A 23,445-nucleotide genomic window follows, 5' to 3' on the forward strand; every position below is an offset into this window, starting at 1 on the left:
TTGCCTCGTAGCACTAATAAACACCAAATAACTGTGGCAGTCGTGCTCCTGGTGTAAAGCTCTACGAGGGCCTTCTCTCTGTGCTGTGTGAAAGCCTTTGGTTTAGCAGAGTTCATATTTTTGTCCTCCCTGTTGCAGGCTCAGTGAAGCTGCAGTAGCTGAAGGAAACCCGTCGCCAACATGTTTCTGTACAACCTGACGCTGCAGCGTGCCACTGGCATCAGCTTTGCCATCCATGGCAATTTCTCAGGTAATTTTCTCCTCCCCTCATGCCTTTTAGCTTGAGCTCTTTTGGGTAGTTCAGGGAAACACATGGGTTTTATTTGATTTGGTGCTGAAACTGGGCTGCTTCAGTACAGTGTGATTTTTTTGATGCTAAGTTATTGTTTGCTCTCAAGTGTTACTTGAGCTGTGGTCACTTGTGGAAAGATCAAGAGGAGGTTGGCTTGATTATTTATGTATTTGATCTATCTGTAGATTTAACGTAGCATTTTGTCCAATTTTTTGGTCTGTTAAAAGATGTTCAAACAATGGTGGTACCTGATGCAGTGAATAAGTTGTTTTGAATTCTTCCATCATAATCCTAAAACTGTAGCATTTGGTAGCCATGAAGTTTTCCCTTGCAATGCTTCCTGAAGGTGCACGTTCTGCTCTCTCGTTGCTGACTCGTCCTCGTGTTTTTGGGTCCTTCAGGAACCAAACAACAAGAAATCGTTGTTTCCCGGGGCAAGATCCTGGAGTTGCTCCGCCCCGACCCCAACACGGGGAAGGTTCACACCCTGCTGACCGTGGAGGTGTTCGGGGTCATCCGGTCCCTCATGGCCTTCAGGCTGACGGGGGGCACCAAGGACTACATCGTGGTGGGCAGCGACTCGGGGCGCATCGTCATCCTGGAGTACCAGCCCTCCAAGAACGTGTTTGAGAAGATCCACCAGGAGACCTTTGGCAAGAGTGGATGTCGCAGGATCGTTCCAGGCCAGTACTTGGCTGTGGACCCGAAGGGCCGCGCTGTCATGATCAGTAAGTCACTCTGTCAGCTTGTGTTCCCCCTGTTTTTTCTTTCCTCCTGTCTTGTGGATGTTTTATTTCGGAGTAAGTGTCTGCCAGGTGTAATTGGAAGCGTTTCTCGGGCAGTCTGTTGGGCTGTGAGATGTGTCAAGGAGAGTGCAGGCATGCACAGTAGCTCCTCGGTGCTGATGGAGCTGCACAAGTGAATTCTGACGCTGGGCCAAAACAAGTTGGAAAGAGTCCGGCATGGTTGGCCCTGCACAGAACCCTGAAGTGTGGGAGAGAAGATGGGATTGCAGGCATCGGTGCTGCAGCGTGGTCAAGTCAGCTCCCATGGCCTGAAATGATGTTCTGAGTTCATGTCTCTTCTCTGAGCTGTATCCTGAAGACAGCCAGGTGCATTTCTGATCAGGCTTCATGGGTAGAAGGACACTTGGGGAAAGTTGTTTTATTTTTTTGGTAAGACATAGTACAAGGTGTTTTAGGGACTTGGCAGGGAACTTTCTCCGTTTGCTGATGGCAGCTTTGTGCAGCTCTGGTTACTTGCATGCTGAGATGGAACAGTGCTAGTTTACCAATGCCTCTTTACATTGCTAATAGCAATAAATAATAGTTTACTTTCTAACAAGTCTGGTTGTCCTGTGTGAGGAAGTAGCACAGTCACAGTTGTGCCATTCATGTTGATATTTGAGTGGTGTTTATGTTGGGGGTGCTGTGTGCCAGGAAAGAATGCGTTTTCTTAGTTAAAGTTTCTGAGGAAAAGTTGTCTTGCCAAATGGCTTTGAAGAGTGGAACATCTGGCTGCTTCTTTCTGTTTGTTTTTGCTTCCCTGCAGTCTGTGTGTGCTGAAAGAGTGAGTAGATCTGCCCATAGCCATTGTAGATGGAATACTGGGCTGGGGAAATGTATCTCAAAGGGTCAGTCCTTGGCTTTAAAGGGCTGGAGTTGTCATTTATACTTGCAACCTGGAAGATGTAAAATGGAGTTTGGTTGGTGGCACAGAGCTAAACACCAGTGGTCAACTTCAGCTGAATTAGTGCTGACATTCTACTGCCAAGTTACATCTTGGTATGGTCAGATTTGATTGTCAGGTGATGGCCTTCAGGTGCTGTTGTCCTTCCTTGCAGGTGCCATTGAGAAGCAGAAGCTGGTGTACATCCTGAACAGAGATGCTGCTGCTCGTCTCACCATTTCCTCCCCACTGGAAGCCCACAAGGCCAATACCTTGGTCTACCACGTGGTGGGAGTTGATGTGGGTTTTGAAAACCCCATGTTTGCATGTCTGGAGATGGATTATGAGGTGAGAAGAATTTGATCTCTCTTTGCTGTCTTTTGAGCTTTGTTGTTCCCTGTTCTGTTCTTCATCTGTCTATGAGGAACAATGGCTGCTTTTGCTGTCTGAGGCAGTTTTTATTTGTCACAAGCTTACTGGCTTTTTGGTTTGCCTTCAGTCAGAATGGTCAAGACTCTTCTGTCTTTATAATTCTTACCATTCTTGCTATTCAACTGCAGATGTGCCTGTTTTCTTTTTCTGAACTTTTCCTGTGCAGAAAACCTCTTCCACCAAGTCTTCTTTTGGCCTTTGTTCTGTTGTTACTCAAAACTGTTTACCCACACATCAGCTTTGCTCCTCCTTTTCATACTTTTCTTGAAAGACACTTCCATGTGTTCTCTTTTAGGAAGCAGACAATGATCCAACAGGAGAAGCTGCAGCCAACACACAGCAGACATTGACATTTTATGAACTGGACTTGGGTTTGAACCACGTCGTTAGGAAGTACAGTGAGCCCCTGGAGGAGCACGGCAACTTCCTCATAACAGGTACTGCCCACAAAATCATTTTCTCCTGGGTCTGCTTGGTTCCCATTCCTCAGGGAAACACAATCAATATGCCTTACATCTTAGGAGTTGTTTTGATGGTAGTCTGAGCCACTGATATAAACTAATTGACCTTGGTGTCAGGTAATAAGTGTTGGTTCACACGTGGAATGGTAGCAATGCAAAAGCATCTCTGTTTGGGTAGTGCATAGGTGCTGTTGTACTCTCTTGCATGGGATTCCATCAGCTAGAGGCAGTAGGTGAATCCATGCACTAAAAGCCCACTTGTAGGGCTTAGATGCAAAGCCAACCTCACACCTTCAGCCTGGGAAGGTGCTGCAGGTTCCTCTGCAAGCACAGGAGACACTGAGCTGGGAGAGCATCCTTGTATCCTTGCCCGGTTTCATCTCCTGTTTTCAGCTGTCAGACACCAAATACTGGGCTGGATCTGACCACTCCTGCTGTTTTGATATCTTTTGTTAGGCTGGATTCTCAATAGAAGCATTTTTAAAACCATACTCTAAAAATATATCTCAGAAAACCATCTGATAGATTTTTCTGACAGCAAGCAAACATGCCAGTAACCCAAGGCTTGTGTCTAGCTGACAAGTTGCTAGTGTGGTATTTTGGTCTTGTCATGACTTTCTAGACAAGAATAAGGCAGAAGGGATAGAACTTAAGCCATTTGTCTGAAGATACATCCTTCCTGGTTCCATCTGACCTGTTCTCATGCTGGCACAGGCAGCTGTACTCAGTCCTTTGTCTTCCTTTTCAATAAGAGCAGACTTAGATATGTAGGGCGATAGAGAGCACTGGTAACTACCTTGCTTTGAAAAAAAACAAAAGAAATACTCTGCAGGCAGTAAGTCAGATCCATGATGAGGGCTCCTCTCCTAATATACTGGTTTTGTTTTTCAGTTCCTGGTGGTTCTGATGGCCCTAGTGGGGTGCTGATCTGTTCTGAAAACTACATTACTTACAAAAACTTTGGTGACCAGCCTGATATCAGATGCCCAATTCCCAGGAGGCGGGTGAGAATTTTTTAAGAATATGAATGCTTGGTATTTGCCTTTTGAGGTTAAGGGCATCAGGGAGGTTTTAAAATAATAAAAAAGGAGTTAAGTGTGTTGGCTTATCATATACTTCCCTGGCTGCATGTTATTTGAGAGTGGGGACAGAGGCAGGCACAGCCTGAAGTGATGAGCTCAGTTCATGTCTCTTCTCTGAGATGTACCCTGGAGATACTGCAAACACTCTGATCAGGCAGCACTGTCAGTGCAAGGTGGGATTACTGGAGATGGTGAGTCACAGTGGCTGCTGTAAATGCAGGTGAATTCAACAGCTGCTCTGTTGCATCTAAGGCTGCTTCCTCTTCCCTTTGGTATTGGGAATTACACGCTTTGGCAGTGCTTTGAACACCTGCCAGGGTGCTCAAAACCAGCTGTGTGTGGGCTGCAGCCCTTTCCTCTGTGTTTGGCTTTGATATGTGAGAGAGCAGCAAAAAAGACACAAGGGGTGATGCTTTAGGCACAGTCCCAGAAATGTGTTTCCTTCTGAGGCATAGAGGTGTACTGAGGGTGACTGTGAGTGTTAGAGAGGAGGTGCTTTGTGTTAAAAGCCTCCTTGCCTACTGTCAGCTCTTAAAGGACCTGTGAAGTGGGAATACTTCAGTCAATGCAATCACATCTGCACTTGCTGGGTAATTCCACCAGTGACCTCCACTCTCTTTCTTGTCAGAATGACTTGGATGACCCAGAGAGAGGGATGATTTTTGTCTGCTCTGCTACACATAAGACCAAGTCCATGTTCTTCTTCCTGGCCCAGACAGAACAAGGAGACATTTTCAAAATTACTCTGGAGACTGATGAAGACATGGTAAGCATCACGTGAAGGGTGGCAAAAGCATTCATTGAGAGGAGTCCTTAGTCAATTATTTTGATTCTCTAAAGCGATAAATATTTAATATTGTGGGTTTAGTTTTGTAATGTCACATATTTTACGTGGTCTGTAATACAAGTAACACTAGTCACAGCTGTGGGTATTAGTCATACAGAGACACTGCACAAGGTTTGCAAAATCCTGTGAAGATTATACTGCAGTCACTTGGGCATATTTTAGCTGTTCTGACAGTGGTCCTTTCTTTAAAAGATATGAAGTGTGGTCCATGAACCTGCTGGGGAGTATTCAAGAAACTAATTCAGGGGAACTTAAACTTTCTCTTGATTGCAGTAGGTGCACTCTAATCTCTTAACTGAATATTTACATGGTGCAATCAATATTTGGTACAGCCATCTTGGTACAGCTGGTCCCTGAGTTGAAATAGGAAGCTTGAAGTGGCTTTCTGCTGCTTGTCTTACTATTCTGCTAGGGAAGGATCTCTGCTGCAGTGAATCAGTTGGGTTTTCTTGAGTAAATGTTGAATGTTAGTACCTCCTTCATCTGAACATGTCAAAGTTGGTATAAGGGATGATTGTATAGCAGGCACCAAGCCTGCCAGAGTTCAGGGAGCATTTGGACAACACTCTGAGGCACATGGTGTGGTTTTTGTGGTTGTCCTGTGCAGAGCCAGGAGCTGGACTCGGTGATTATGGGTCCCTTCCAACTCGGGATATTCTGTGATCTTTAGGTGGCTGAAGATTGTTCTTGGATGTTTCACCAAGAGCTTTTTGAGAGCATGTCAAATGTAGAAATTTGCTCAGGACATTTATTTTGCGCATGTTGGAAAATGGCTGGTATTCAGTGAAGCAAATTTCTTATCTTCTAGGCAGCTTTCTGGTTTTGCAGCTTTTATTTTCTAAACTGACTCAGTGTTACAAAAGCCAGAAAGTCTTAGAATAAAACAGGCAGCCTGGCTTTTGTGTGCAAAATAGTCTGTTGGATTTTGTGATTTATATCCTGCTGCCCTAAGCTACTGATGTGGTTAAGCCTGGCCCACTCTTGCTTCCTTTCTTTGAAGAGGATAGTTAGGCAGATTTTTTTTTTTGTTGAATGACACATGTGGTACTTTGTTAGCACAGCCCTGTCTTCATCTGCTCCCAGGTAACAGAGATTCGACTGAAATACTTTGACACTGTTCCTGTGGCTGCTGCCATGTGTGTGCTGAAAACGGGGTTTCTCTTCGTGGCATCTGAATTTGGAAACCAGTGAGTAAACAGTTTGACATCAGTGTTTTTCCCCAAACAGACTGGTTCTGTTCAGGCCTGCAGACTCACCCTTGGACTTACTGTACTTAGAAAGACACCACCTCTGATTTAATGGCTAAATTAGTGCTTTGTTCACACAGTTTGAGAAGAACAGTTGGATTAGACTGTGACCGAATGGGGGAATTTTCTTGTTGTTTGAACATAGAGTATTAGATGATGTAGTGCAGAGAATAAAAGATGACTTGCTATTGCAGTAGGGTTTGAAAGAATTGAGCACTTGCCCTTCATCTAGGGTTCATCACGTATCCAGATGAATTTTCTTTTCAATTAGTTTTGTTAGTTTTGAATTTTTGTATGCTATGGCCCACTCAGAAAGGGTTTCTTATCAGTAACTGTGTTCCTTTCCTTAATAGATAGATTTCCATAATAAATATACACTTGATGGCTTCCTCAATTTATGTTTGGGATTCTAGAATACTCTAAAGGCCTATGCCCATCTTTGGAGATGGTTTAACAGTGTCTAAGTGGAGGATTCACAGGAATGGAGACATAAACTCTTTTTTTTTCTGACTGCATCTGCAGTCAGCCACCTGAGGGAGCCCCAGCCAGTTTGCTGGAGCGGGTCTGAATTGAGGAAGCCATATTCAAGCTTTATTAAAACCAGGAAGTAACTCAGTTTATTTTTCTTGGGTTTTTTTGGTTTTTTTTCCTCTGAAATTTAATTTGGTTGTTATGCTATTTAGGCTTATAGATTGGAATAGGGAATGTGGTTAAAAATAGTAAGGTAAAAGTATTCTAGTAAGATAGGTAACTGTGGAGTTGCAGTCTTAGCCATTGGCCTTGCTTTTGCCCTCAGCCATCAGTTGGTGCTTTGGCTTTAACACAAGAATATCTGAAAGGCTCAAGGGCAAACAGAAAACACTGAAACTCTGGGATACCTTGCCAGCAACAGCTACAAATGAGAAGGACTGAAGCAGGGAGGTTGTGGGGGTGGGTTTTTTTGGTTGGTGGGATTTGGGGGTTTTTTTGCAGGCCTCTGATTCCCTTTAAATGTCTTGTCACCAAGAAGACAATCCTTAGAGCCAAATTTTAATAATGTGTAATGTAGGGTTGGATTTCTTTCCTTCCCACTGCCTGAATATCTGGCTAAGCCTTACTTGGAGAAGGCTCTGTGAGCTTTGCACTGAACATGCTGTTGCTCTTGCTTCCTGTCTCCAGTTACCTGTACCAGATCGCTCACCTGGGGGACGATGATGAGGAGCCAGAGTTTTCTTCTGCCATGCCTCTCGAGGAAGGAGATACCTTCTTTTTTCAGCCACGGCCTCTCAAGAACCTGGTGCTGGTGGATGAGTTGGACAGTTTGTCTCCTATTTTGTGTTGTCAGGTATGCTGCCATCGGCAAGCTCCCGTTTACCATGGACATAAGGGAGTGGAGTCACCAAAGCTGTGTTATCCTGGGTTTCCAGAAATGCTGCTCTATAGTAAAGACTTGTAGAAAAGCAAAGTTCTCAGACAGCTGCCGAAGACTGGCACCTGGCCTGGCAGCTTTTGATTCCTGTGGAGATAAATATGTATCTGAACAGAGGGTGTCAGCCAGCAGTTCTGTGCTGCTGCTCTGTTGACCATCAGAGCAGTTCTTTGCAGAGAGTTTGGCTAAAACTTGATGTTATTTCAGGGCAGCAGATGGTACACCCTGTAGCATCTTCACTGTTCTTGGTGTTTGTAAAATAACATTCTTAAATCAGCAGTGTGGCATATCTAGTTTAGTTTAATTTTCCCTTTCCGTGGGTATTGTCTGACACTTTTTCTCCACACAGATAGCAGATTTGGCCAATGAAGACACACCCCAGTTGTATGTGGCTTGTGGTCGGGGGCCCAGGTCGTCTCTGAGGGTTTTAAGACATGGACTTGAGGTAAGACTTCCAGCACTTTACAAGAACAGCTTGAGAGGTGAGGGCAGTGGGAGAAAATCCTTCAAATAAAGGTGCTGAAATGAAGGGATTCTCCTTTTGCTGTAGTCTGGAGAGCAACTTTCTGTAGGCTTGCTTCCTGGAGAAATAAGATTTCTGTTGTTTATTCGTACATTCTCAAAGGCTTTTTGTTTAGTTAACTCTGGCAACCTGCATTTTGTCTCTTTTAATACTTGAGTGTATTGAGCTGGAACATTCCTGGTGTGTTCCAGCAGCTGCTGATCTCTGCTGGGGGCGGGTGACCTCGTGTAAAAGCCAGTCATCCAGAGCTCTAGTGCTGCCATAGCATTGCTGAATAAACTCTACCCTGTAGCACATCTGGCACGGGGTGAGAGCGTCAGAATTGGGAATTGTTGGCTTTCCTGCCCAGTTGTGGGAAAGCTTAAAAACTGCTGGTGGTTTGGTTGCTTACTCTAGTAAGTCTAAACATCTGTTTGCAAAAGAACCTTCTTCCTGTTTACTCTTAGGTTTCTGAAATGGCTGTCTCAGAGCTGCCTGGTAACCCCAATGCTGTATGGACTGTGAGGAGACATGTTGAAGGTATGCAGTATTTTCCTAAAGCACAGGGAGGTCATAATGGTTTTCTGTGTGTTTTGTTTGTTGTTGTTTCTTTCCTTTCTTTTTCTGTCCAAGGAGATAGGAAAGGTGCTGCATCATGGTTGTGTGCCATTCCCAGAAGTTTGAGTCACTAGCCACTTGCTTGTATTTAGAAGCCACCCACCCTCTGGTCTCCTAGAATTGTCACACTTCCCTTTGACAAAGAAGCACCTGCCTGCAGCTGCATCCATCACCCAATGTGTGGTGTCAGCTGCACGTTTGCAGCCTGAAGCTGCTGAACTTCTCATCCTTCCCCACTTCCCATAAGTTCTTGCTCAGACAGCAGGCAACAGTTATTCTTTTTGCTGGAGCACATTCCCTGTTCTTCATGTGCGTGTTGACAACCCTGGTAATCAGCCCTTTGTGAGAGAGTGGGATACAAATTATGGAACAAAGAAGATGAATCAGCAACAGTGTCTGTATTTTATTACTTTCTTCTGTGCATATTGGTGAAGAAAATGGTCTGTTTGGGCTAGGATACACTCCCTGTTCTAAAACAGCAGTGTGTAGAATGCTGCTGATCCCAGGAAGGTGAAGATTTCAGATTGTCAGAATATACTGAACTGGGGGGTTGTTTGTTTTTTTTCTTTCTTCCTGATCTGAAATAATGGGTTTGCCTTACTTAAAGAACAAGAGGAAATGTAGACCCTTGTCCTTCCTTTCTCGTGAGGGTGAGAACAGAGTTCCAAAGAAACACTTAAAAAGCTTGAAGTGAAGCTGTTCTAGGTATCTCTTCTGGTGATTATTTCCAAGGCAGTGCTTTGTATAAATCTCACAAAGACTTCTCTAGGTTTATTGACTGGACCTAGAAATGCCAGCTTGTTGCAGTAGAGACCTTAACCTGCTGTGGTGACATGGTATCTTGTATTTAAACAGAGCAGTATGTCTTCCAGGGAATCTGTAACCCTGTGGGAATTTCAGACATTGCTGTGGGATTTACCTTGCCATACAAGACCTGCCATCCGTTCCTGTGCTCATGTCCTGAGACTCATGTATTGCCTAAGCAGCATGGGAGGAACTTGGAGCATAAAGCACCTTCCTGTTCCCCGGAGATAAAAGGGTCAAAAGCAAAATATTTCCACAATTCATATAAAAAATAAGCGCTTTTCTAAAAAGGGGCGTTGCAGTTTGTTCGAGAGAAACCTTTACTCCAGCATTCTGGAAAAGGTGTTGGTAACATTTGCTCCCTCTGAGGGATGGAGGCTTCTTACATCACCTTAGGTTTTAAAACCTTTTCACCTTAGATTTTAAAACCTTTTCTCTTGGGGTTTCAGAGGTCGACTTCGACTTTTCAGGAGATGGGGGACCGTTGCTAATCAGCACGAAACAGACAAGTCTCATTGCCTCATCTTTTTTCCACCTTCCAAATTTTCCAGATTTCAGCATGGTCATCTCCATAATTTCAGAAAGGCTGGAATCTGTAGCTGTTGAGCCTTACTGCTCCCCAAATACCGCTTATAGTTACAGGAAAACCGATCCTCAAGTTCCAGCTCTTTGAATTCAGAAATCACTTCAGTGGGTTTTGATCAGAAAGAATGCAGAGCCTTTTCAAACGTGTGTCTGATCTTGGCACTGCCCTGGAGTGCCCCGTTTGCAGCAGTGGGCTGCCCGGCTCTGCCCCGGTGCCGCAGTGTGCGTGTGCTGCAAGGCCTCTGTAAGACACCCCCAGGTTTGCAGCCCTCAGAGCAAATACTAACCATGGCTGGTACGTGGTGATACTCACTACCAATACCAAGCCTTTTTTTTTCTTCCACAGGTGGCTGGTGGTGGAGGTGCTGATCACAGGTGTGTACCTACTGCTAGGGGCTACTGTACCGTCCCACAGGTTAACCCCAGACAACCCCCAAACATCGTGGGGCTATGTTTATGCTGAGCTTTTCAGTAAATGAATTCTAGAAGCTGGTGTGCAGTTGCAGATCATTGCCTTTGCAGTTCAGTAGCTGAGGAGTAGAAAGCAGATCCCATTGCATCTTACAGTCTTTGAGGAGCAAAACAATCAACTGTGTCTCTGTAGAACAGACAGTTCTTGCTAGCGTCAGATGTGTGTGTTTCAGGGGTGTTTTCAGGTCCCTGACCAGGGTTTGGCTCCCACCTGCTTTGTACAGACCTCAAAGAGAAAAAGATCAAGTGTGCTTGAAGCACCTGTAGGTATTGCTGGCACAGGAATGCCCTGTGGTTATGGGATGCATCTGCCTGTCAGACAGAAGTGGATGGGATTTGCCCCAAATCCTCTCTTGCAGTTGAGTGTGGAGGTCTGTGGGTCTAGCTGGCTGTGTGCTCTGCTGTGGAGATAGGTGGGAGCTGGGAGCTAACAGTCAGCATTCCCTGCCTGGCACTCCTGTGTGAAAAGCGGGAGCGGTGAGTCACTGCTGCGGAGTCGCCGGGCAGGAGTAAACAGAAGCCCAGGAAAATGTACTGTCATCCCCTCAGTGTCTGTTGAACTGAGAGTAATCCTGAGCTCTGTCACTGCTCATCAGTTTGTTCACTGAGCTCCTCTGAGCTAGTGGTGCCTGTATTTGTATCAGTGGAAATTCAGATGCTGCAGAGCATTAAAAAACTGCATCAGGCCTGGACTGCATAGAGGAATGGAATTCTCCTGGACTAACTCAGACTGAATCCATGACAAGTAACAAAAAGCACAGTAGTGTAGAGTTCAGGGACTGAAATGTCATGTTTTCATAACTGGTCGTGACGTGTGCATGAAGCTGCAGAAAACTTGTAATGAGTGTGTAGGAGAATGAGTCCAGCTGTGGCTCTTCAGAGTCATTAAAATGTCTCTATTACTTGCTGAAAGGAGCTAACTGGAGCAATTAAAACAGTAATAAGCATCTCTGAAGTCTTGTGTCTGCATACAAAATGATGTCTATCTGTTCAAAACTCTGGGGAGCCTGATGTTATGCTTGGGATTGTGCAGAGCTAAGTAGATATCTTTTCATATTAAAATCTATAAATCTTTTTCTGAGAACACTTCAGTGTGCCCTAGGGGTTTAGTCCCCTTAATTTCAACTAGGCTGCTATATTTTCTAAACCAAAATTGCGTTGTTTGAATCTGGATGAATGTGTCTTATTCACAGACTTAATTCTGGTGAATCAAACCCTTTATTTCAAAAGCTCCAGCAGAGAGGCATTAAGCAACACAGACTTCAAGCAGAAATGCACTTGTCACCGTTACTGACACAGACTTAAAGACATGGTCTAATACAAATGTAAGCCAATGGAAAGAAAGAGCTAAAAAAGTATTAAGAGGTAGGAATGAGTTTTCATTTAGAGTAGGACTAAGGGAATCTGTTTTGCTTTCGAATGGGAGTTCTTTGTCCTGTTCCAAATCACATGGTTAAGCCTCCAGCTGGGACACAGTGGTTTATCATGAGAATTGACAGCCCCCAGGGAGGAAGGCAGCAGCTCTCAAGAAATTTGGAAAGCAACAGTGGTCTTTGAAATGGAATTCTTAGAACATCCTGTCTATGTGATATTTATGAATCAAATGCTTTGCCTGTGAACTGTCACAATTCTCCATTTAAAGTGATCGAGGAATTTTTGTAGAATTTTAGTGTTGAAAAAGTCATGCAAATTTGTAGGAGAAGCTGCTGTTCAGTGTAGAAAATAACCTGTGTTTAACTGCAAGTCTTGCTGAACTCCTGCCATCAGCTGTTAATGTTGGAGGAATTCTCCTGCTAAGCCAAGCGTTTAAATGGTTGGCGTTACTGATCGGGTTCTGTGTGCACGTTCAGTTCTTGTTTTCTCATTTCCCCAAGTGGGCTTGTTCCTGTTTGTGGGTTTCAGAGTATGTTGGAGGTCACAGGTTGTGGCCACTTAATAGAGTAGTAATGGAGTTTATGCCACAGACCACTGTTGGAATTGCTTTGGTTACACAGAGCTCTTCAGTTTGAGCAGAGCTGTGGTCTGTATACCAGATGTTGAAGAGAAATGGATTTTTGGGTTTTTTTCACTTGCATATTTTCAGCTGTATGTAAGAACTTTTTGTTGTAAACGTGACACAGCAGGATTGGCAACGCTTCCCTCTAAACAGGGTAGATAAGAAAAGGATCAGTTCCTGAAGCATTTGTTTTGGTTAACCTAGTTTGGGTTCTTTAAGCTGCTGCATGGTATTTACTGGCATCCTGCTTTCATCCCAGTGAGAGTTCTCTATTATTAGAGTCATTAGCCACTTCTCCATGTCTCCCACATTTGGAAATTATGGAGGATTTCCATTCCAGGGCAGAAACTATGACAGCTCTCTTACACACCCTCACTTCCACTAGTACTGTGGTGCCCAGGTCTGAGCTTTGGGTTGAGTTGGGTTAAAATGAGGAATTTTCTTTTTAAGAAATAGCACTTGCATGACAACAGCAACAGAATTAAGAGTTGCTTCTCTGAGGCAACCTTATTTCCAAGGCTCCTGGCTCCATTTCCCAACAGACTTCATTGTTTCTGTTGCTTTGTTACTCTGTTGTAACGAGACTCCTCTTCCCTTCTTAAGGCCTGTTGCTTTCTGCAGAATGAAAACAGACAGCAGTAAACTGGGACATTCCCTTCACCCAGTCCTACTACCCTTGTTTCCCACAAAGTTTCTCTATTTCCAAATGAGCTCTTAAGATTATTTTGATTAGCATAGCCCTTCCACATCCAAGCTACACAATTCCTCTGAGCTGTCCCCTTTGGGAGAAACCAGTACTGGGGATAATAGTTGCAATACTGTCACTTATCCCAGCAGAAGTAAAGGTCAATGTTTACTCTGTCTTAAAAATGGAATTGTTTATCATCCCAGGAGACTGTACCCATCTCAATGTGTATGTAAGCCATTTCAGCTTCTGGAGAAGGGTAGAGCAGGCTTAACCCTGAGTTGCTCTGCTGCAGTGTGCCCTAATTGTTATCTGCAGCCTTTTATTGTGTGGCTACTAGATAGAGACTGTGGTCCTGCAACCTCTTGTGTGCAGCATCCGTGGTGTGGTTTCTGCAGGTGGGTTCCATATGTTCAGATTTTCGGAGTAGACTATTCCCTTTGACTTCACTGAGTGTTGATTCAGCTCTTTGTGTGAGGTGGGACAAGTGTCTTAAAGGCTTCTAGACTTCGTGCGGTCTTTGAAAAAAGTAGGCAGGAATCTTGCTTGCCAGAATCCAGAGTATTGTGAATTGACTCTGGATCTGGATCGTGGTTTGACCCCTGGCTTGATCTTGCATTGTTTGGAGTCCAGCAGTGGCTGGCTTTCGGACAGCATGTCCTAGAGCGAACTCGTGCAACACTGTCAGCAGCTGTAATTATCACAGCAATTCTGCTGAAGAGTAACTGCTAGACATGTGGCAGACTGCTGATTGTGTTGGGAAGCCTTGCATTTATTTAATCAGCACCCTTTTTTCCCTGTCTCCCTTGACCAGATGAATTTGATGCCTACATCATCGTGTCCTTCGTAAATGCCACGCTGGTGCTCTCTATCGGAGAGACTGTAGAAGAAGTGACTGACTCTGGATTCCTGGGTACTACACCCACCTTGTCCTGCTCTCTTCTTGGTGATGATGCTTTGGTACAGGTAATGGAAAGCTGCTTCTGACACGCCTACTTATGCCTGCCACTCTCTGCTTGCTGCACGGACGTGGTTTCCACAACAGTGCAACCTTTTGTCTAAAGGTGTGGATTGGCAGAGAATGATGCTTATTCAGCCTTTCCCTTTTTATGTCTAAGTGAAAGTGGACCAGCTGAAGATGTTCCTAATCTCCTTCAGTAGTTCCTTGCTGTGGTTGAAAGATGCAATGCTTCCAGCTGGCGAGTGGCTTTCTGCTGGTTCAGCCTGGTAAATAGCTGATGGATCACTGCTGCCAGGAGCAGTGCTTGCCTTTGGCTTTTGCAGAGTCAGAACCACCAGTGAAATGGGAATTGTGAAGGGATGGTAAATGCAGAATTGATGTGACCGTTTTTCCTGCAGGTTTATCCAGATGGCATCCGGCACATCCGAGCAGATAAGAGAGTAAATGAATGGAAGACACCAGGGAAGAAAACCATTGTGAAATGTGCTGTGAACCAGAGACAAGTAGTGATAGCACTGACTGGAGGAGAACTGGTTTACTTTGAGATGGACCCGGTATGTGTGTTAATGTTGTGAATGAGTTTGGAAGAGTGAGGCAGAGTATGGGGCACGCCAGACATGGATCCCTGATCAGACCTGCAGAAAAGGATTCAGTAGTGAAGCATCCTTCTAGGATGGATAGATCAAAGTCCTGCATATCTAGACTGTGTCTTTCTGAGATTATTTAATGTCTGGCTAAAGTCTCTGAAGTACATAACTGAAGCTGAAAGTTGTGTACTTGCACTCATGCTCTTCCGGTTCTCCCAATCGTAGCTGAAATCAGACTGGAAAGAAATAGTTTAAAAATTGCTTTATTGTTTATATAACAAATCCAAAGCGTCATATTAAAAACAAAATGTCTCATTAATAAGTCATCTGTTTCTTTCTCAGTCAGGGCAGCTGAATGAGTACACGGAGAGAAAGGAGATGTCGGCTGACGTCGTTTGCATGAGTCTGGCCAATGTTCCCCCTGGGGAGCAGCGCTCCCGGTTCCTTGCTGTTGGGTTGGTGGACAACACTGTCAGAATTATTTCCCTTGACCCTTCGGTGAGTAGCTGTGCTGTTTCTGCCTTCTGTTGGCTTGAAATATTCAGAAGGGTACTCCAGAGGTGGGCTATGTCCATCCATACTGTCTTTTTGTATTCAGGTGGATGACCAGGAATGGATAGCTTGCATGGCTTTTCTTTGCTGGCTGTGAGGAAACATGGCCCTTGATCCTTCCTTGAAACAGATTACCTTGTTTTATCTAGAGTCATCCATGCCTGGAGGGTTCATGTGATGAGTCATAAAAGCATTTTCTTCTTTCTCTTCTGGCTGGGGCTTTTTGTTGGGGTTCCCCCCACATCTCCCTGTTTGCACCTGTACTAAAAGCAGATTCACTCTGCAACCAGGTCAACAGCAAACCAGCCTTACCATTCTTCTACCTGCAGCAGATGAGTGTTCAGAGGATGGCTGCAGTAACCTAAATTTTGCTCAGGTCACTCCATTCTGATAGCTACAAACTGTGCTAGAACAGTTTGGAAGGATCCAGTTTATCTTCTCTAAAGCCCAGGCTGCTACTGCTCCTGCTTGCCAAAATCCACAGAGCCAGCATCTATCGTGACTTTCTTCTGTGCTGGGTACTTCTTTCTGGAGATTTTAAAGGGCATCTTGAAGCTCCTTAGGTGGAGCTTGAATCCCTTTGTGCCATGCCAGGCCTTGCTGACTGGTCCCTCTCTCCTGTCTCTCCCAGGACTGCCTGCAGCCGCTGAGCATGCAGGCGCTGCCCGCGCAGCCCGAGTCGCTCTGCATCGTGGAGATGGGTGGCACGGAGAAGCAGGACGAGCTGGGGGAGAGGGGCTCCATTGGCTTTCTGTACCTGAACATTGGCCTGCAGGTGAGAGGTGCCTGCCTCGTTCTGACAGGCGTGTCTTGGGGAGTTTTCGCTAGGAAGGTGGATTGTTAAAATAGCCTTGTCATCGTGTGGCACAGCACAAAGCCTGGCTGTTCCCTCTTTGCTTAACAGCTGTGAGCGAGGCATTCACTGTGTGACAGAGTAGAGGTGCAAGTTTCCCTATACATTCCTAAACTTAAGACTAGTTAAAAGACAGTATATTGTCCCAGATTTCATGTAGGGTGAACTGTGCTTTTCCCCTTCAAGGAAGAGGGCATGTTCTAAGAACTACTTCTGGGTGAAATGTTGAGCAGCTCTTTAGAAACTGCCTGTAGGGCAGAGTATCAAAGAAGTAACTGCCCACAAGCAGAGGCTCTGCTCTAATAACTCTGCTGTTACACAGTTTTTTGTTACATCCAGTACTGACTCTGTGATCTTTGAACAAAAAATGTTGTTTTGACAATTTGACATGTGGTAAAAATAATCAGCACAGTCCAGGTTCTTTCGCATGCCTCAAGCTTTATGTCAGAATGCAAGCTCTTTTTAAGTAGCATTAAGTTTTTGGGTAGATCCTTTGTACCAGGAGGGATTGGGATCTGGAATTGGCCCTCAGGTTTTAATGGCTTATGTGATATACTGAAGTCCTTGGTCTGTTTTTTATTTTGAGGGGGGGAGGGGGTGTGTGTGTTTGTTTTACAGCGATTCCTTTCCGCCCTGTAGGGCTGTGCTTTTTTTAATATCAAGAGCCAACTTAGAGCGTGGCTGTAGGAGAGAGCTGTGCCGTCAGCCAGGAAAACAAACACCTAATTCCTCAGAAACTGCCTCTCTGTTTTGAGTTATGGCTGTAGTTAGTTATTTCTTACCTGCATCTCGATCTGACTCTCTGGTTTGATGCCCAGAACGGGGTGCTGCTGCGGACCGTCCTGGATCCCGTCACCGGGGATCTCTCCGACACCAGGACCCGCTACCTCGGCTCACGGCCCGTCAAACTCTTCCGCGTCCGAATGCAAGGCCAGGAGGCGGTGAGTGAGGAGAGCTCCTGCATGGGTGCAGGTCCAGTCCCCAGGCACCGCGGCCTGGGTTTCCTTGTGGGGTGGGCAGGGTGGGGAAGCATCCTTGCAACACAGCAGGACCCTCTGGGTAAGGGTGGGAAGTAGAATGACTTCATTATGGAGCCGCCTGGCTCGCAGCTTGCTCTTTCACAGACAGTCTTGTTCTTGTTGGTATTCCCCTCACTACTCAGTAATGTGTAGTGCTGCCCTACCTTCTCTAAAGTAGGGCTCTTCTGACCCACAGGCTGTGTTTACAGCATGTTTGGAGAGCTTTGAGCATGTTCTTAGGCTTAAAGACACTGGAAGACCTCATCTTGCCTTCCTTAGTGCACAGAGAGGCAGAGAGAACCCTGTGCAGAAGTCGTACCCTTGAATGCTTGATGCAGTGGATGGTTGTCTCCTTGCATGTTGGAAATGGTTCAGCCAGGGGCTGGACAGCTGCCATGCAAAGTTCAAGGAAAATATTTGCATGATTTGGCATAGAAGGAAGAATGTGTTTCATCAGAAGTGCCATTTCCAGCCTTTCTGATGTGGCACTGGGGAAATCAGCCACCCCCTGCTTGACTCATTTTTGGATGACACCTTCAGAGTTGAGAAATATTGCTGGTCAGCCTAGGGGGCCAGATCTGGGAATTTAACCTCTGCTGTAGTGTCAAGGTACACTGGGTGAAATTCTTCAACTTGCTTCTGCCAGCTGTAACTTGGAGATGAGGAGCTTTGCAGCTCTAGCAGAGAGTGCTTTTCTACTTTGAGACCAGCTGTTGTCACTCAGGCAGAAAGTAAGGTAGCACTGGAATTGATTTAGTCAAAGCTGAAGAGTTTAGAAGTCCACCTGCTTCGTTTCCCTTAATTTGATTGAAAATAGACTTCTGATTATTTTAAGTAAATTTCATCAAGACTGCTACAGCATTTGAATTGTGACGGAGCAGTAAATTCTTATTTTAAAAGACCTGTTCCCATTAGAACAGGCTGTTGTTTAAAAAAAAAAAAAGAAATATGACAGTATTGTTGATCTTGGCTTTTACAGATAAGTAGTGTTATTGCACCTCAGTTTGAGTATTTCTTGTCTTGATAGTGCTTTAAAGTTCCTCTTCATGCCATATGCAATGTCTAGATAAAACTGTCCCGTGAAAGCGGGCAGTGTCTGCAGGTATGGTCCGAGCTGGGTGGGACCCACCCCCCAGAGCTCAGTTGTTGTAGTGGGTAAGAGTTGGGCACTGTGCATCCATTTGTACTGTGTGGAGTGAGCTTGCCTCCATCCCCAGAGCTAATACATGTGCTGCTTGCTTTCCCAGGTGCTGGCCATGTCCAGCCGCTCCTGGCTGAGTTATTCCTATCAGTCACGCTTCCACCTGACTCCCCTCTCCTACGAGACACTGGAGTTTGCATCTGGCTTTGCTTCTGAGCAGTGCCCAGAGGGCATCGTAGCCATCTCCACAAACACACTGAGGTAAGCACTGATGGGGAAACACAAACAGTTCTGGGCAGGCGGAGCCGTCGTGAATCCCACCAGACATTCAAAAGCTAGAGTGACTTAATTTAACCTCAGAAAGACCTTAATTATTAGCTGGTTATTGATAATGATTTGATAGAAACACTTGAATGGGTTTCAGAAAACAGACAATACAAGGATAGTTGTGCTGTCAAAAAAGAAATAGGCCATGCTTCTCAGTTTTGTATTTTCTAGCTTTTTTAAATAACAAGTGGAATTCAAATTATCCCAAAATTCTCTGATCCTTAGAGAGAGGGAAGCTTTTAATAAATGTGAACCTATTGTGTATTAGGATCTTGTGGTTTGTGATCTGAATTGGCTGCTTTGAATAATAAACCACGTGATTTAAGAAACCAGAGGCATGACAGGGATGTATTTGTTGCTTTTAAAAAGTTCAGCTGAGATACTAAACAGATAAATGAAAATAATGGACCACAAATTCAGGAACTCTGCTGTATGCACTTGAACAGGCACTTTTTTCATATCTGTTCTCACTGAAATATTACAGCATTCATTGCTTTTTAAAGGAGTCATTCTTTCTGGAAAGACTTGTGGTTTTTAGACACCAAATGCCAGAAGAACTGGCATTTCAGCTGGCAAGTCACAGGAAGAAAGAGCTGGCATTGGATTTTTCGTACTCTTTTAACTAAAGTGCCTCTGAGGAGCATTTGATTACGTGTCAAAGTCAGTGTCACATTTAGATTCAGAAGATGTGTTCCCCAGGCGTGCACTTTCCTTCTTCCATGTGCTCTTTGTTCCTTTTGGGATAGACTTGATTCAGCACCATTCAGAACACACCCTGGGACAGTGAGAGCCCTCAAGTAAAGGACCTCGTGCTGCAGCACACACCTGTCCCACAGCGTGGGCTCCCACTTAGGGTGCTAAGTTTTGCTGGTTGCTGTGTGGCCTGAAAAAGCTGCTGCTCCTCTCCAGCAGTAGCAAAAAGCTCAGCTCCACATTTGTTCTCTTGGACAGCTGTTTTTAGACCCTGTTCAACACGTGTCGCATCTTTGTCCCCCAGGATTTTGGCCCTGGAGAAGCTGGGAGCAGTCTTCAACCAGGTTGCCTTCCCGTTGCAGTACACACCCCGAAAATTTGTCATTCACCCAGAGAGCAACAACCTGATCATCATTGAGACAGACCACAATGCTTACACTGAGGCCACCAAGGCACAGAGGAAGCAGCAAATGGCTGAGGTAAGTGGGGTGGGGGACAGGTACGTGCATCTGTTCCCTGGAGGAGACTTCTGCAGCTGGAAGTACTTCCCAGCTGCCAATGGCCGCAAAGGTTTTGTGCCCTGTGTGAATGCAGGGGCTGAAGGGAGTGGAGATCTGCCTCAAAACACAAATTTCAGCAGAATACACCACTTCCCAGTGCTCCTTCCTTTGCATGTTGTTAGGGCAGACTGTAAGAACCACATAGTGGAGGATGGTTATGCTTGTGTAACACTGTTCTCTGGGATTTCTGTGACTGGTTGAGGATGTTTGCCTTTCAGTGGGTTGTTTATTTTCTTCTCAGTGTTGTTTCCAGAATTGTTGATGTGGAGAAACAGCTCCCCAGGCAACTGCCCCTTGGGCAGGGCAGAGCTGACACTGCTGTGCTCTGAGCTGCAGAGCCCCCCTGGGGAATAAGCTCAGGGTGGGTGGAAGCTTTGGGACTTAAAGGCTTTTATGCCTTCACAGGCAGTACCTTGCCCTGGACTACCTGGGCTGAGGGGAAGCAGGGAGGCTGTGTTCTAACAGAGCATGCTGGAAAAGGAAATCACTGAGCTGTTCTCTTCTCCTGTCCTTTGATGTGCCGTAGGAAATGGTGGAGGCTGCAGGTGAGGATGAGAGGGAGCTGGCTGCAGAGATGGCTGCAGCCTTTCTGAACGAGAATCTCCCCGAGTCCATCTTCGGTGCTCCCAAGGCAGGGAATGGACAGTGGGCCTCTGTTATCAGGGTGATGAACCCCATCCAGGGAAACACATTAGATCTGGTCCAGCTAGAGCAGAACGAAGCTGCCTTCAGGTAAGAAGCATTGCTGGATGCAGCAAGAATCTCTGCTTGTGATGTCTTACGTGTTTTTTTCCTTTTGCTTAGCTGTTACTGAGCTGAAATCCAGATGCAGCATGTTATTGAGAGACTGGCTTGAAATTCCAGAAGTGATAGCCAAATGGTTAAAGCTTTTGTCTTGCCTTTCCTTCCCTTCCCACCCTGATCTTGTCTGTATGTGGCATTAAGAGCTGGTCATGCTCCAAAAGCACTGGGTCATTGCTGGACCCCAGTGCTTGAAGAACAACACAGGGATGAAAATGACAGATAAGAGAGCAGGGAGCGAGGGAACGAGCTCTTATCTCTCACTTCCCCTTCTCATCCAGATAAACTGAGGATAGATTAAATGGAAAGGAAGTGTTAGAGGACTGCAGGGGAAAACCAACACAATAACCGCAAAGAATAGCAAGTATTTCAACAGGTGAAGTGGAGTTAGGTCATGCTGCTCCAAAAGGCTGACTCTGTCCTGTTTTGTCCAGGATTTCCAACCTGGCTGAGCTGTGTACTGGGCAGGAAATAACACTGGAAGATAAGGAAAGTTATATGCACATGTCCAGATTGGAGCAGCCTTTGAAAAACAGCTTCTAGTGGAGTTCTGCACATCACTGGGCAGTGTCCAGCCTGTGAAAGCAACATCTTGGGCACTGTGAAAACATAAAACGCTTTGGGCATATGTGACAGCTGAAACACATATAGAGAGTGTGGGGGAATGAAGGGATCTGCATTAAACGTTTCTACAAGGAGGAGAAATGACCTCTGAAAAGGAAATGTCAGTGCTGAAAGGCTGGGCTCTGGAATGTCTGCTGGGCCAGGCGCAGGTCGTGCTCTCAGGGGGTGCAGTCCGGGTGTGCAGTGTGAGTGTCCTGGTCACACTGATCTCCTGGTGTGTCCTGTCGTTCCCAGTGTGGCTGTTTGCCGGTTCTCCAACACTGGGGATGAGTGGTACGTGCTGGTGGGAGTCGCCAAGGACCTGATCCTGAACCCACGCTCAGTTGCTGGGGGGTTTGTCTACACGTACAAGCTGGTGAACAGTGGTGAGAAGCTGGAGTTTCTGCACAAGGTGAGGGGGATGATGGGCTCGCTTCCAGTGAGGCTGTTGGGGTAACTGTTCCTTGACTCAATGCTGTAGTAAAATATTGCAGTATTTGGTGAATCCTGGGCAAGATCATTGTGCTGATGTTGCACACTGGAAGCAACCTGGGAAAAAATAAGCTGCCTCCTACAAAATCATTTGGTACATCTTTTGCAGAGCTGAGGATTGAACACAGATCTCCAAGTCCTGTCTTTTACCCATCTAACTGGGTAAATGGGAGAGGAGCAGTGTTTTTCATGCCCCTGTTAGGGAGAAGAGGGAAACAGCTCTGTTTGCTTTTTGAAATATGAGCTCAGAGAGCTGCTTGAGCACTTGTTTACAGAGGAAATTCATACTTGGGTCACTCGAGCCCTGGTGCTAAGACTGTCAGTCCTTGGCTGACCACATGAAGCTGGTGTGAGCTGTTATCTTTCCTTGGAAGCAGTTTGGTTGTGTGTAGAAATGATTAGTGACCAACTTGCTTGACAGGTCTCGGGGGGGCTTTAGCGAGGGTTTCAGCAGAAAAAATACTGTTCTCCTTCCCATGTGCTTCCAGCATGGCTGAGATTTGAGCAGATGAACACATGGAAAGGAATGTTGTGGCTTATTCATTTTCTACTGATGCAGTGTGTGGGTTCTGTCCAGGACCAGGGCCTTCTCTGGTGCCACTGACAGAGCTGATGTTGTGAAATAAACTTCTCTTAGCCAGTGCTGCCAAACTATGAATTCTGTAACTGGAAGTTCTCTTCCTTCTCTGCTGTGGCTGATCCTTTTGGATTGATTAGTGGAGATTTTTCAGCCCTGTCTGGGTTACTGGCATTGTGGGCACACTGTAGTTGTTCAGATGTAACAATTTCTTTGATGGCAGCATCAGGGTGTCTGTGGCAGATGGCTGAACTAGATTTATGCCTTTGTTTAAAAACAGTCTGGGTGGATTTAGGCAAAGTCTAAAGACTTTTTGCTTGATATGAATCAAAACTAAGAATTGAGGCAACAAGATCCTCATCTTCTTTTGCTCCCTGCCCCGTGTGGGGTTCTTAGAGCAGTCCTTCACTTCAGTTAAGGTGCAGTGCCAGCAGTGTGCTGTCTGTGAGTACTCAGGGCTCTGTTAGCTGCTCCTGTGGCAGCTGTTGAGAGGCTGCAGAGGACTGACCTCTTGCCCCTCCTGCAGAAGATTGTGATCAGCCTTTTGCATTAAAAGCCTTGGTACAGGCTAGTGAGCTTCAGCCATACCATTAGCTGAATCTATCCTGAAACTTGATGTTAAGTAAGTTAGCTCTGTTAATGAGGGTCTCACAGTCTTTGACTTCCCTCCCTAGACCCCTGTGGAGGAGGTTCCTGCAGCCATTGCTCCGTTCCAAGGCCGAGTCTTAATTGGAGTTGGAAAGCTCTTGCGTGTGTATGACCTCGGCAAGAAGAAACTGCTTCGGAAGTGTGAGAATAAGGTACTGGCTTCTCTTCCTGTCCAGAGATGTCATTTGGAATGAGTGATGCTTTGCAGCAGGAGCAAAACAAGGGGTTTAGCTGCTACTCCAGCCCAAGTGTGTCTGTGCCATGCTGGGTGCATGTGTCTGGAGTAGTGCTGGGCTGGAGTGGACTGGGCTGTTGTGCTGCCTCTCTGCACCCCATGCACACGTAATTTTCTCATCACCATTCAGGCAGTAGTGTTGCAGGTTCCTTTTTGTCCAGCTGTGTGCAGGAGCCTATACAGACTGTAAATTGGCCACCTGCTGCAAATGTGAGAGGTCTTACCCAGATACAAAACAATTGCTGGAAATGTTTCCTTAGACTGGGGGATCAACAGGTGGGGGACAGAAGTTGGAGGG

At 45.6% G+C, this 23,445-nt stretch overlaps 1 protein-coding gene and 1 non-coding gene across 2 annotated transcripts in view; both read left to right on the forward strand.

The window, feature by feature from the left end:
* The window catches only part of SF3B3 (splicing factor 3b subunit 3), a 29,204-nt gene that overhangs the window by 631 nt on the left and 5,128 nt on the right, over window positions 1-23,445 (forward strand). Inside the window, exons 2-21 of the mRNA XM_064670674.1 lie at window positions 139-250; window positions 694-1,020; window positions 2,136-2,308; window positions 2,688-2,829; window positions 3,745-3,857; window positions 4,564-4,701; window positions 5,866-5,969; window positions 7,188-7,353; window positions 7,787-7,882; window positions 8,407-8,479; window positions 13,913-14,064; window positions 14,458-14,613; window positions 14,989-15,144; window positions 15,830-15,973; window positions 16,870-16,992; window positions 18,318-18,472; window positions 19,536-19,710; window positions 20,318-20,523; window positions 21,451-21,607; window positions 22,939-23,064. Of these exons, the coding sequence (XP_064526744.1) occupies window positions 181-250; window positions 694-1,020; window positions 2,136-2,308; window positions 2,688-2,829; window positions 3,745-3,857; window positions 4,564-4,701; window positions 5,866-5,969; window positions 7,188-7,353; window positions 7,787-7,882; window positions 8,407-8,479; window positions 13,913-14,064; window positions 14,458-14,613; window positions 14,989-15,144; window positions 15,830-15,973; window positions 16,870-16,992; window positions 18,318-18,472; window positions 19,536-19,710; window positions 20,318-20,523; window positions 21,451-21,607; window positions 22,939-23,064 (2,952 nt within the window). The 5' untranslated portion in view covers window positions 139-180. The remainder of the gene's footprint in view (window positions 1-138; window positions 251-693; window positions 1,021-2,135; window positions 2,309-2,687; window positions 2,830-3,744; window positions 3,858-4,563; window positions 4,702-5,865; window positions 5,970-7,187; window positions 7,354-7,786; window positions 7,883-8,406; window positions 8,480-13,912; window positions 14,065-14,457; window positions 14,614-14,988; window positions 15,145-15,829; window positions 15,974-16,869; window positions 16,993-18,317; window positions 18,473-19,535; window positions 19,711-20,317; window positions 20,524-21,450; window positions 21,608-22,938; window positions 23,065-23,445) is intronic.
* LOC135422288 (small nucleolar RNA SNORD111) lies at window positions 4,014-4,093 on the forward strand. The gene has a single exon (XR_010434409.1). It is a non-coding gene; the product is annotated as a small nucleolar RNA SNORD111 (small nucleolar RNA).

Source organism: Pseudopipra pipra, chromosome 14, assembly GCF_036250125.1.
Source record: "Pseudopipra pipra isolate bDixPip1 chromosome 14, bDixPip1.hap1, whole genome shotgun sequence".
NCBI classification, from domain to species: domain Eukaryota; kingdom Metazoa; phylum Chordata; class Aves; order Passeriformes; family Pipridae; genus Pseudopipra; species Pseudopipra pipra.